Here is a 13,217-nt window from a genome sequence, read left to right on the forward strand (position 1 = left end):
AAACCAGCTTTTCTTCCGTCTGTACATGGTCTACAGGCCTGTTTCCTTATGGCCTTTCCTCTTCAGAGGTTCCTAGCCTAGAGGCTTTCCTAACTCTGACGGGGGAAGCTTATAACTTTTAGTCACATCTGCACATTGCAGCTACGGGACCTCCCACTCACCAAGACTACCATCATCCTCTCATTTTCCTGACACATTAGGTTAGGGCAGCAGTTCAAAACCAGGTCAGTTAAACAGCTGGGAGGAGAAGATGCTGGGCTATGCAGGATTGAGCCCAACATTGAAATCAATCGTGGTGGTGTAGGTGTGATGGATGGGTGGGTGTCTCTCGGAATACCTCGATGCTGGTGTAAAGAAAGCGGGGAAGAACTGTCTTGTATTTCAGGAAAAATATGTTGTAACATCTGTACGTGTTTTCAAGAATTTATGAGGCTTACTAGTTGACTCTTGGCTGAACTGACAGTCACCATGTTTCTCTGGTTCACACTATTGAGATATCCCACAAGCTTGATCTCTAAGCCCACCATTGACTCTTATGACCTCAGTGTTGGTAGAAAATAGATTTCTTCAGATAAACCAGCCAACCCAAAGCAATTAAGAAGCAATCTTGGAAATGTGCTCAGGAGTAAATATTTTATATGAAGGATTTAATACTCATTTCTCTTAGCATGATAATGGCCTCATGTTTACTTTTATATATAAAGAAGTTTTACTTTTTAATGGCACATACTGAAATATTAAGCACAAAATAATATAATATTTATACTTCTCTATTAAGTTGATCTTAGCCAAAAGGCTGAGAAGAAGCATATAGTCTGCTTTAAAATAGCCTAGTTTGTATGCAAAAGGGTCTGTAGTGTGGATAAATACAAGTATTCTCTCCTTCCCACACATGGGTGCCAGGGATTCTACTCAGGTCATCAGGCTTGGCGTCAAGTACCAGCAACTTGGGAACCATAGAAAAGCAGCCAGGAAGAGGACTCAAACGAGTCTTCATGCTTGTTCATTTGGCACTTTTGTGCACATACCCACACACAGGCACATAGACATACACATAATCGTAAAGTAATAGAATCTGAGATCTTAAACACCGTAACGGCAGTAGGTTGTGTCCTGTCCAGTGTGTGTGTGTGTGTGTGTGTGTGTGTGTGTGTGTGTGTGTGTGTGTACCGTGCCTCTCTCTCACCACCTGTTTTACTGACCTGAAATGGTATTGAAATCTGAATTTTTTGCCTGTGATTCAAGGAGAAAGAGATCCCATTTCTGCCTCCCAGACTCCCTCCCCTTAATGAATGGGAGACAAACACTCAAGTGAACTTGTGACCTGAAGGCACGGAAGCTTCCAAAAGAATGGGAAGGAGGGAGATGGACCTCTTACCTGACAGTCGGAACACATCTTCTCAAAACAGGCCCAACACAGTGTAGAGGAGCTCTGAATCTGTGGCCTCTAGTCCAGTGGTTCTCAACCTTCCTAACCTTCCTAAGGCTGTGGTCCTTTAATACAGTTCCTCATGTTCTGATAACTCCCAATCATAACATTATTTCATTGCTACTTCATAACTGTAATTGTGCTACTGTTATGAATCATAGTGTAGGTATCTATGTCTTCCAGTGGTCTTAGGTGACTCCTGTGAAAAGAAGGCTCAGTTAACCCCAAAGGGGTCACAACCCACAGGTTGAGAACCGCTGCTCTAGTTTCTCTGGGGAACAGAATTCTGGGCAAGCTTTTTAAAAATTCATTCTCCTCTTTATCTTCCAGTTTATTAAGAGGAGCATTTATATTGTGGTCAGGATAAAAGGTTAAAAAGACTTAAATAAGATACACTGTATTTGGGAATCGCCTTTCAAGCTTAAAAACAAAACCTCCTTTATGCTTGGTCTGTTTTGTAACAGACATTCTTGTAAAGACAACCTGTTGGTTAGGAGAGTGGAAAAGAATTTTTGAGTGTTCCCAGCAATACAGTAAGCCACAGGGGAGGAGAATGAAGAGCAGGTCAGAACCAAACCAGAGCTGGTAGAAGACCTTCAGCACAGAGGGTGGCAGATGCCTGTAAGGAGTTCCCGTGCCTGTGTATGAAAAATACAGGGATGGCTGGGCAGTGGGGCACACACCTTTAATCCCAGCACTGGGGAGGATCTATGTGAATGCGAGGTCAGCCTAGTCTACAGAGCTAGTTCCAGGACAGCCCTGTCTAGAACCCCTCTGCACCCTCCCCCAAAAAAGAAAAGGATATGGGTAAAATCCAAAAACAAGTCTGATTTTTTTGGTTTGTTTTTGTTTTTTGCTTAAAGAGTAAATAAACCTGAAGACTGTTTCCAAGCCCAGGGCCTGACTAACTTCCACTTGGGTGACTAAAGGGAGGGGCTTTTGAATTTGATGATTCATAGCTGAAAGTGTCCAAATGCATCTCATGTTCAGATTCATGCTGCTAACTGGTACGAGGTTTGAGTCTGCTTGCACATAGACATACATGGGCACTCGAGCATGTGCGCACGCGCGCGCACACACACACGATAGACAATGACACCCAAGTCTAAGCACATTGAACATCTCAAGGTCTTGCTTACTTCATCCTGTTAAATAAAGAATAGTCTTCTAGAAACTACCACTAGGCTGATCCAGACATGTCGGAGCTAGAGCAACTATAAAGGCCCATTAAGGAAAAACTGGTCAAGAGAATAGAATCTTTGACCTGGGTGGAGACTTAACATTCCAGTTGGGCAGGCCAAACACCTGGACCACCCTAGAAAGGTGAGTTCCCCTTAAGCCATGTTAAAGAGATAGGTGGAATAATTACTCTTTAGTGGGATACTGCGCTTTTCTTTCCCAGAATTCCTGCCCCTAGTACAGTCCCTCCAAGCCATCAGGAGTTCACCATGAGGTTCATTGTAATTATAATCCCCAAAATAAATCAAATCTTAAAATCAAATAAATAAAGTTAAAATATTTTGAGGCAGAAGTTAAATCCTTTGTTGTTTTTATCTTATGGGTATGTCTGTGGGTATTTTGCACATGTGTGATACCTACAGTGGTCAGAAGAGGGCATCAGATCCCTGGATACTGACATAGACCATTGTGAGCAACCACGTTGTTGCTAGTAACAGGTCTTCTGGGAGAGCAGCCAGTGCTCTTAACCTCTGGGCCATCTCTTTAGACCTTAAGAGATATTTTTTAAATATAAACTACCCTTGATTTTGAGATCACATGGAAGTGTTTTACTTACTACCTTAGTAGTTAACCAGCAACTTTTTTTTTTTTAAGATTTATTTTAAAGTGTGTGTGTGTTCCACATTGTTCTTAGGGGGCAGAGGAGCTGGATATACAGACAGTTATGAATTGTCCTACGTGAGTGCTGGAAATTGAACTCCAGCCCTCTTAATCTCTGAGCCATCTCTCCAGCCATTGGGCAGATTTCATGGATTTTATTACATAATTTTTAGTCTGTGTTCTAAGTGATACTTTTACTTATTTTTCATTACTACTATTTATGTTTTGGGGGAAAACAGTGTACAAGTTGCACAGCATGCCAGAGGACAGTTTGCAGGATCTGATTCTTGCCTTCCACTGTGTGTATCCCTGGAATCAAATTCAAACTCGGGTCATGGTTAAAAAAAAAGTCTTTACCTGCTGAGCCATCTCCTGGTCCTGTTTTCAGTATTATGAGAGGGTAAGAAGAGAAAGGGAAGAAGGGGAGAAAAGAAGTAGGAGAAAGGAGCTTGGTGCTATGTTACAGGATGTTTTTGAATGAGAAAAGTAGTAATGACAGGCCTCATATGTAACACAAATAAAAGACCCAGACACAAATATTGGGCTTCAATCAGAAAAGCAAAGTAACCGGCCACTAGCTCTCATCTCCAGCTCAGGCTGAAAGGGTTGATCCATGCACGCGCTCTTCACCAAGCCTCAAACGGCTGCCTCTCCTCAGCGTGGCTGGAGAATGAATGCCTCCTACTAAATACTGAAGACCCTGCTTCTATCTTTTACACCCCTCTAGTGCTAGGATTAAAGGCCTGTGATCTGTTACTCTTCTAGACTGACTCAGTCTTCTGTATCCCTCTTAATCCTGAGTCCTAGGATTGAAGGTGTGTACCACTACCTCCTAGCTTCTGACTGCTGGGATTAAAGGCGTGTGCCTGGCTTCTCTGGCTTGTGGCTGACTTTGCTTTCTGAATCCTCAGGCAAGCTTTGATAAATCATAAATAATATATCACTACGCTTGTGTGTAGTTTAGGAGTGTTTGGAACAGGTTGGGTGTGTACAGTGTGCAGCAGTACAATGTTCTATGCTTAGCATTCGCACCCTTCTCCCTGCTTCCAAATGCTAATGATGGAGCTGGTAGGTGAGCAGAGCGCAGCCCACGTTAACTCCATCTGATCTCTCTCAGTACCATGCAGGATGACATCTTCATTCTTCACGAGCAAGAGTATGACAGTTTGCTTGAATCCGTCTTCAAAACGGAGTTCTTGAGCCTCTTAGCAAAGCGATATGAGGAAAAAACCCAGAAGCAGCTACCTCTGAAATTCAGCAATACGTGAGTTCGGAGTCCAGACTGAGGTGGGGAGGCCTACAGGGTGGGCTATGTGTGATCTCAATGGTATCATCCCTTTAGCTAACCCCTCTGGGTGCCTCAGTATCTCCAGGAACAGGGCGGCCTGCTGAAGACAGCCTAGGTGTTCATGGGCCTTACTGGGGTCACATTTGTATTTCTATGACATAAATCATGAAAGAATATGTTTTTTATTATTTACACAAGATCACTCAAGTAAGACTGGGGAAGGCAAATATTAGCAGAGTGAACAGTAGAGTAAGACAGGAAGCAGGAAATAGGGACTGGAATGGGGTTCTGACTCCCATGATAGTTGGTGGGGAATCTGGGACTCACCTTTACATGCTTTGGTGGAATGTTCTAGTGGAATGGGTAAGGCACTACATGTTGTTGAGCTTCTAACCTCAAAAGTTGTTTAGCTTTTCTTAAATTCCCCATCTATAGAGTATAAATAGGGTTCATCTCTTCTTGCCCATAAAAAATGAGGCGATCACAAGACTGATGCCTGGATGAAGGAACCCAATAATAGACAATTACTTAGAATCATTACTATTCCTTAAGGTAAAAGAGAAGAATATTCAGTGTGTCATAGGTGTATAGACACAGCGTTTCGTTTGGCTTCTGAGGTCAGAGTCCAGTCCACCACAGCAGGAATATCAAAGCAGGAACTTGAAGCAGATAGTTGCATCATACCATATCCAAAGTCAAGAGCAGAGAGAAATGAACATATGCATACTTACTTGTGCTCAGTGCTTTCCCCTGCATAGGGAATGGTGCTGCCCACAATGGGCTGGATCTTCCCACATCAATTCCCATCCAAGCAGTCCCGTGACTTAAATGAGGAAAAGCCCCTAACCAACAGGGTTCTCACAGACGTTGAACTCCAAATGCCTACGCTTCTGGTATGGCAATGACCTGGCGGCTGTGCCATGCTGCGATGTACCATCCCCTATGGGAGGGTTAGGTGGCTCGGTTGCCTCCAGCCTACAGTTGTCACCTTCTAGGCAGCAGCTGGTTCATGAGCGCTGTTTCCCTGCTAGCTCCTTCTCGCTCATAATTTCAATCAATGTGCTTGTCACAGCCTTGAACTGAAGTTAAAAAAGGAGAACTGGGGTCCCTGGAGCGCAGGAGGCTCCCGGCAAGTGCAGTTTCACCAAGGCTTCGGTGACCTGGCCATCCTCAAGCCCAGCAACAAAGTGCTGCAGGTCAGCATTGGACCTGGGCTGCCCAAGAACTCTCGTAAGTGTCCCCCAGACCCCGCCTCTACTGGTGCCGTGCACTTGGCTCTTCTGTGCAGATCTGGGAACGAAGAGTCTATGTTTCTGCTGCTGGCCATGGTTGGGTTCTCCAGAGATAGGACACTGCAAACTAGAGCAATGTCAAGGAGAATGGGCAGGCTGAATGTGTGTATCCTGGCATTCATGTCCTAGTTGTATTTAAAACAATTTGTTTGGGCTGATACAAAGACAAGAACCTGAATGTGGGGCTGGTAAGATGACTCGGCAGATAAACATACTTATCACCAAGCCTGATGACTTGAGTTGGATTCTTGGTTGCTTGTTTATTTCAGGCCCTACCAGAAGGAACACCATCCAAAGCAGAGGGTATTCTAGTGGAATGAAGAATGCCAATTACCCAATGAGAGCTGCCCCTGCTCCGCCAGGTAAGCCACACATTCACCATGGAGAGGTACCACTGAGTCTGGACCCACAACTTACAAGGGATGTTTGGAAAGCTAGAGAAATGCTTCAGCCTGACTCGAGTGTGTCAAGCTCTAGCACCCACATAAAAAGCTGGGCACTGTGGCATGACTTGGAATCCCAGTGCTGGGGAGACAGAGACAGGGAAATTCTTGTTGTTTGCTGCCTTACCTAACCAGTGAGCCTTAGGCACTAGGGAGAGACTGTGTCAGGAAATAAGATGTATGGTTCCTGAAGAATAATACATGAGGTTGACCTGCCCTCCACATGCACATATACACATGTACACACACACATACACACACACACACACACACTAAGGAAATAAAGAGGGAGTGTTTGGAAAGAAACCCATATGCTAGTGAATACATAGCAGCCAGACATGTGACCCTAAAATTTAGGAAACAAATCGAGCCCGGGAACAATCTGGGTTTCATCCCCCAGCTCTGTCGCTTCCTAGGGCAGAGAGAGACAAAATGAATTCCCCTTCACCACAAGCAGAATGCTGTTGGTTTTATGATGCCAGATAGCGCCTTGATGGGCCCAGGAGCATTCTGGGTATCCACCCCCAGCTCGAGGTTCCAGACACATACTGCAGTGGTTCATAGCTAGTTAATGGCCTGGTGAATTAGGAGAAAAACATCTATTCTTAGTGAAATGAAACCCAGGAGACATTCCTTAATAAAACATTTTCTGAGAGAATTGCAAAATGTTACAAAAGCTTTTTTGATCCTTGTTTCATATTTCTCAGCTTGTTGTTTTGTTTTTGTTTGTTTGTTTTGTTTTTGTTTTTAAGACAGGGTCTTCTGGGCATGGTGGGACACACATTTAATCTTAGCACTTAGGAGGCAGAGGCAGAGGCAGAGGCAGACGGATCTCCGTGAGTTGGAGGCCAGTCTGGTCTCCATAGTGAGTTCCAGGACAGCCAGGGCTATACTTTGTAGAGAAACCCTGTTTTGAAAAATAAAAACAGGCTCTCACTATATAGCTCTAACTGTCGTGGGACTCAATAAGTAGACCTGGTTGGCCTCCAACTCACAGAGATCTATCTGCTTCTGCCTTGGAGCACTGGATTAAAGATGTGAATGACCACACCCAGCTTTTTTGTTTTTAGAGGGAGTTTTATAACCCAGTCTGTCAAGTCTCCATCACTCACAAAGTTCAGACCATAAGAAACTGCCTGCAGAGTAGAATACTAGTCATTTTAGTATAGGTCTGAACAGGTCGATGCCTCAGTCTCCAGGATTCCAAGCCATTCTTTAATCTCCTCCTCTAGGATCTCAAACCTGTACTCTAAGCATAAACACTGCCCAGCAATGAGAAAAGAGCTAGCCTCTCTTTTGGAATCTCTATCTTCCCTTAGCCCAGATTTCTTTCCTTTTTTTATTCTTTAACCCCGGAGGAACATCTAAGCTCAGAGGGACCCCAGAGAAGCAGGGTTTACACATATTGTGTTACTCTTTAGTTCTGGCCTCCTGCCAGGACCACCTTTGCCTCAGCTCTGACTGGAATATCCTCTAACCGAATCAGCCCACAGTGACCTCGAACATAGCCTCAACCTCTAAAACAGTTTTCTCATTAGTCAAATGTGGAATTAACCCAAGTCCATTAAAGCAGCTCTTCTCAAAAGATCTATAAAAGTGATGTTCAGAACATTCTATTTCTCAGGTTTATTTATTGGAGGTAGGTATTGGGGGAAGGGTGGGTGCGTGTGCAGGTTCATGTGCTTGTTGGTGGTTTGCAGGGGAAAATGGAGAAGGGGTACATATACATGTTACACACATACATGTAGAGGCCAAAGGCCAACTTCAAGTGTTCTGATTTGTTTTGTTCTTTGTTTTGGAGACAAGATCTCTCTAAATAGCCCTTGCTATCCTGGAACTCTCTCTGTAGCCCAGGCTGGCCTTGAACTCACAGAGATCCATCTGCCTCTGCCTCTGCCTCTGCCTCTTGAGTGCTGGGATTAAAGGCATGTGCCACCACCACCTGGCCACACAGAGTCTCTTCCTAGGACCTGAGGTTTACCAATTAGGCTGAACTGGGTGCCTACCCAGCCACAGGGATCCTCTTGTTGCCTTCTCCCCAGTGCTGGGGTTACAAACATGAGCCAGTATGCCTGGCTTTTAGTGGGGGTCCTGGGGATTGAACTCATGTCCTCATGCTTGCAAGGCAGCTGAGCCATCTCCTGAACCCTCAGTAACTTTGGATTTTAAAAAGTTTTCCAGCTCATGACAAACCACACTTTTGTAAAATGTAATAAAAATGAATCCATAGAACAATGAAATCTGAAAACCACATATAACACAAGCCAATTTTTTATTATTAATTTCAACAGGAATAAAATATATCTGCTGAGTGCTTATTCTCGGTCTCTGAACTCAGTGTGCACAAATGAGTCGACACTCCCCTACTTCTCTTTGCCCTAAGGAACACCCCACTCTAACACACTCCTTTCCTCTCCTTAGCAGTCTTGGCAGGAAGTGGGGCCTCAGTGTCCTCCCCAACCCCAGACACTATGGGGAGCCCTTCAAATTCTTATTCACTGGGTCAGATGAGGAGAAAGTCTTATTTGTCTCAAGCATCCAGTTTTCATCCAGCCTGGAGCCTGTGGGAGGAAATGGCAAGAGAGCTGGCTGGATGAAAAGCCATACTTCTAAATGCTTCTAAACACTGCCATTCAGAATAGGAACTTGCTCCATTGTTTCTGGGGAGGGGAATTTCACTTGGACATCTACAAGTGTGCCAAGATAACAGAGAAATGAATATCAGAGCTGGAAGAAAGCAGATAAGCACTGGACCAGTCTCCTTGCCCTTTAATGAAGAAGCTGACCTTCTGAAAGATTACAGTACTTGATTTTCAGAGTCAGAGCTGAGTCTCTGAGCCCTGGCCACTGCATTGCTACTAGAGAATTCTGCAGTTTTCTGGCATGCCCTACTGAAGTGGGCCTTGCTTTCCACTCTGCCTGATGTGTCAGCTGGAAGAGAGATAGGGCTACTTCATACATAGCAGGGAGTAAAGATGCCCTTATGACCGAGAGCCCGTGCCACCATCCATCCATGACTCATTGGCTAATGCAACGTTTGAGATCTTAACTAGAAATCACATTTGGGTACACAGAACTTTCTTCATCTACTTGATCTAACTGGATGGCTGCATTTCCCTCGCCTATGTGAAGGGTTTCCCCCACTTCACACCCCAGTCTTCAGCCAACCTGAGACTGACTCCTTGAAAATGAATGTCCAACCGTTTAATCCGTTGCCCTCCTGATTCACGGCCTCATGGGCCCAAAAATGGCTTGTCAGCTGGCTGCAAGCTCAGCTTGCTCTGACTGTGTGTTTGAACCTAGATATCTTGAAATTCTATTGCCACATTCAACAAGCTCAGCTGAGGCATTTCCTAAGCAGGTGACATTTGTGCTATCATGTTACAGTCCCCAAATATAATCATCAGTTATACCTCAGTAAGGTTAGGAGGAAAACAGAGTATTAACTTTCTTACAATATATTACTGGCAGAGTTATTTTCAGATGGGGAAACTGAGGACCAGAGTTTCGAAGTCACTTGCCTTCAGCTGGTTAATGGAATGAGTATGAAGGACCTTTTGGCAAAGCATCAGAAATTGACATTGTTTCTTCTCTTGCCTCTCTAGGATGCCATCAAAATGGAGTCATCAGAAACCAGTTTGTGTCTCCTCATGCTCCTGGGAACCAGAGGTCCAATCAGAAAAGCCTGTACACCTCTATGGCCCGCCCACCCTTGCCTCGGCAACAGTCCATAGGCTCAGACCGATTGTCACAGACACCAGAGAGCCTGGATTTCCTTAAAGTCCCAGACCAGGGTGCTGCTGGGTAAGATTTCCCATGTCTTATGGTAAAGCCAGTGAACTCTACTCCACCAGTCAGTCATACAGAAGGTTCAGGGCTCCGTGAGCTCCGATTTCTGAAGTTCAGTTTTCTACCCAAGTGACTTATAACCCGTGGCTGTGGGGCCAGGTTAATAGCCACATAGCCCATTCCATGCCCTGGGAAGGGGCTTACCCTGGAAATATCAATAGCTTGTGATCTCAGTCATAAGAATCTCCTAATGTTTTCCTCTGACTGTTGTTTACTTTATTACTTGTTATCTGTGCCTTCAGTTGCAAAAATGTAACAATTTCATAGTTTTAGCAACATTTAGAATGGGTTACCAAAGTCTGAGAAGAAATGGCTCAGCAATTCAGAACATTTACTGTCTTTGTAGAGCACCTGAGTTTTGTTCCCAATACACATGTGCCAGCTTATGACTGTTCCCAATACACACATGTGTCAGCTTATGACTGTTATATGACAAAACATTTCATGGGAAACATAGCACACATGTCTACTCATCCCCAGATAGGAATCCCATGACAGACCCAAGTATGGATACCACCATAGTCTTTACTTGATGAAGCAGTGAGTTTTATTGGGGTTACTTACAGGGCTAGGGCTGAGGGGTTACTTACAGAAACAGAAATGACTCAAAGACAGCTGCATCACCAAGGCCCACCCCAGCATGGGTGACAGCTCACAAACATGGAGCTCACTATACAGCCTTCAGGCAGCTCAACAGGTTGGAGGGTGTCCTTTCCAAGTGTCTCTGGTCTAAACCTCATCCTGGCAGCTTGGCTGGCTTCTTCTTCTTCCAGGCAGCTGGTTTGGTCTCAGAGCCTTTGTAGCTTTTCTCTGAGTGGTGTTTTTGCCTCTCAGTTTCTCTGGGTCTTCCTGGTAGCCCTGCTCCCATCTCAGAGTCTTCTTTGCAGCTCAGCTTTCTTTAGCCTGAAGGACTCTCAGTATATATTATTTACACTGGCAAGGAGGGGCATAGTGAATCTGGTCAGTTTCAGGGACTTCCTGAAGCTATCTTGAGCTGTTTGCCTTCCTGTTAAAGGAACTTCCCTTCAGGATGGAATGTTTCAACCTCAGAGGAAACTGTTACACAACAGTGACAACAGTGTCCCTTTAACTCCAGTTTCAGATCTGACCTGCACTTGCACCAGGACATAACGTGGTATGCATAGACAGACACACATACACACACCTGACATAATGCGGTATGCACACACACAACGCACATAAAAATAAACACATTTCCATAAATATTTCAAAAGCATCATATCCTCATGTCCTGTGAGATGGAACTGTTTAAGTCCATCGGTCTTGAAAGTTCCACAAGAGCCAGTGCCTCTCTAGTAGAGCAGGAGCCAGACTGTTCAACCTGAAGAAGAGAGGACCCTGGAACTTTATGTCGCTAGTTGACATTCAAAGGGCTCCCAGTTAGAGACAGGAAGGAGACCTGGCTGTGGTCTCAAGGAAAGCACTGTAGTCAGGGGCAAGACCAGTGAGGGATCTCTGGCAGGAGGTATAGACTTGGGACCCAGTGAAAGATGCCCTAGCCCCTCAATAATCATCATCATGGTTAAGCAAGTACTAAGTTGTCTTCTATATACAAGTACCATGCTAAGCATGTAATGTATATTATACTTCTAACATGCCTGTGAGCATGATGGCATGACATCAGTCTACACAAAGAAACTGAAGCTCAGGGAAGGCAAGTGGCAAGTCTATACGTGTCATTGTCAACTTGACCCTTCTGCCTAGGATTGTTGTCACCTAAAGTGGGCTGAGCTCTCTCACATCAATTATTAATCAAGACTATTTCTCACAGAAATGACTACAGACTGATTTAATCAATTCAATTATCTGACTGAGGTTCCTTCTCAGGTGACTTCTAGCTTGTGTTGTCAAGTTGACTTCTTTCTTTTTCTTTTTTTTTTTTTTTTTTTTTTTTTTTTTTTGAAGGGTGGGTTGAGACAGGGTTTCTATGTCCCGGAGCTCTATCTGTACATCAGGCTGTCCTGGAACTCAGAGATCCTCTGCTGCCTGAGTGCTCCCTATCAGGTCTTAATTTATCCTCTCATTTGGGCTTTCATCTTTATTGCACAGGTGGTCATTAGTAGAGTACATGCTACCTTTATGTAAATAGCTATCGCTATGGTTCTCAAACCCTGCTATTAACCAGAATTACCTGAAGGGCTTGCCTCCCCTTCCTCTCTCTTAAAATTTGACTGTGGCTGTGTGTGTGTGTGTGTGTGTGTGTGTGTGTGTGTGTGTGTAGCCCACATGTGTGGATTTCAAGTGTCATTCACTTTCTTACCACCTCCTTATTTGAGATATATTTCTCTCTAAGCCTAGAGCTTACTGATTGGCTAGACAGCCTGCCTAGTCAGCCTAAGCAGTCCTCCACCTCCCCAGTGCTGGGATTACAGGCACACACTGCCCTATCCAGCTTTTGGTGTGGGTTCTGATTATCTGAACTCAGGTCCTCATGTTCTGGTTACATTTCCCAGGAAGGACCACATGGTACACAGAAACCTAAAGAGCAACTGGTGTCCGATTGATACAGTTCACGGAGTGGTGGGTTGGGAAGGTGCTGCTAAGGTAGTGAGCTTTTCACTGGTCCCAGATGCTATTCATATTCCTGAACGTCACTAAACAGTCCCGAGTTTGCTCCTGGACCCCCGTTTTGTGTTCTAAAGTAGATGGGATTATAAGCGGCCACCCTCCAAGTCTCCTCAGTCTGTCTGCTGGCTTCCTATTGGCTTTGGTTTTGGCAAGCAACACCGTCTTTTGAGCCTGCGTTGCAAGTTGCAGACTTGCATATGGGCCAGCTGGGAGCATCTGTCAGCCAAAAGTAGGAGCACTGGGTCTTCACCAAGGGTGTTCCCTTCCAGCCCTTCAACCTCCAGGCCCTGATGCTGTGTACACTTGGTGCCACCTGGGAGACTAGCCGGGAGGCCAGGAGGAAGGAAAGCTTCACAACTGTTCCACAGGCAACTTGATTTTCCTGTCTGTCCCATGTATACTCTTACATTAGCACACTAAGTCCAGTAGCTACAAGAATTCTAGCCAGTCTTCTCATTACACACCTAGACATGCTCTGTAGACAGTCC

General features: G+C 44.7%; 1 protein-coding gene across 2 annotated transcripts in view; it reads left to right on the top strand.

The window, feature by feature from the left end:
* Myo1e (myosin IE) overlaps positions 1 to 13,217 on the top strand; it is a 180,875-nt gene that overhangs the window by 157,613 nt on the left and 10,045 nt on the right. For both annotated transcript variants that reach the window (XM_051197887.1, XM_051197886.1), the window contains exons 23-26: positions 4,386 to 4,532; positions 5,629 to 5,786; positions 6,118 to 6,210; positions 9,897 to 10,095. In XM_051197887.1, coding sequence (XP_051053844.1) covers positions 4,386 to 4,532; positions 5,629 to 5,786; positions 6,118 to 6,210; positions 9,897 to 10,095 — 597 coding nt within the window. The remainder of the gene's footprint in view (positions 1 to 4,385; positions 4,533 to 5,628; positions 5,787 to 6,117; positions 6,211 to 9,896; positions 10,096 to 13,217) is intronic.

The sequence above is a fragment of the Phodopus roborovskii genome, unplaced genomic scaffold (assembly GCF_943737965.1).
Source record: "Phodopus roborovskii unplaced genomic scaffold, PHOROB, whole genome shotgun sequence".
NCBI lineage: Eukaryota > Metazoa > Chordata > Mammalia > Rodentia > Cricetidae > Phodopus > Phodopus roborovskii.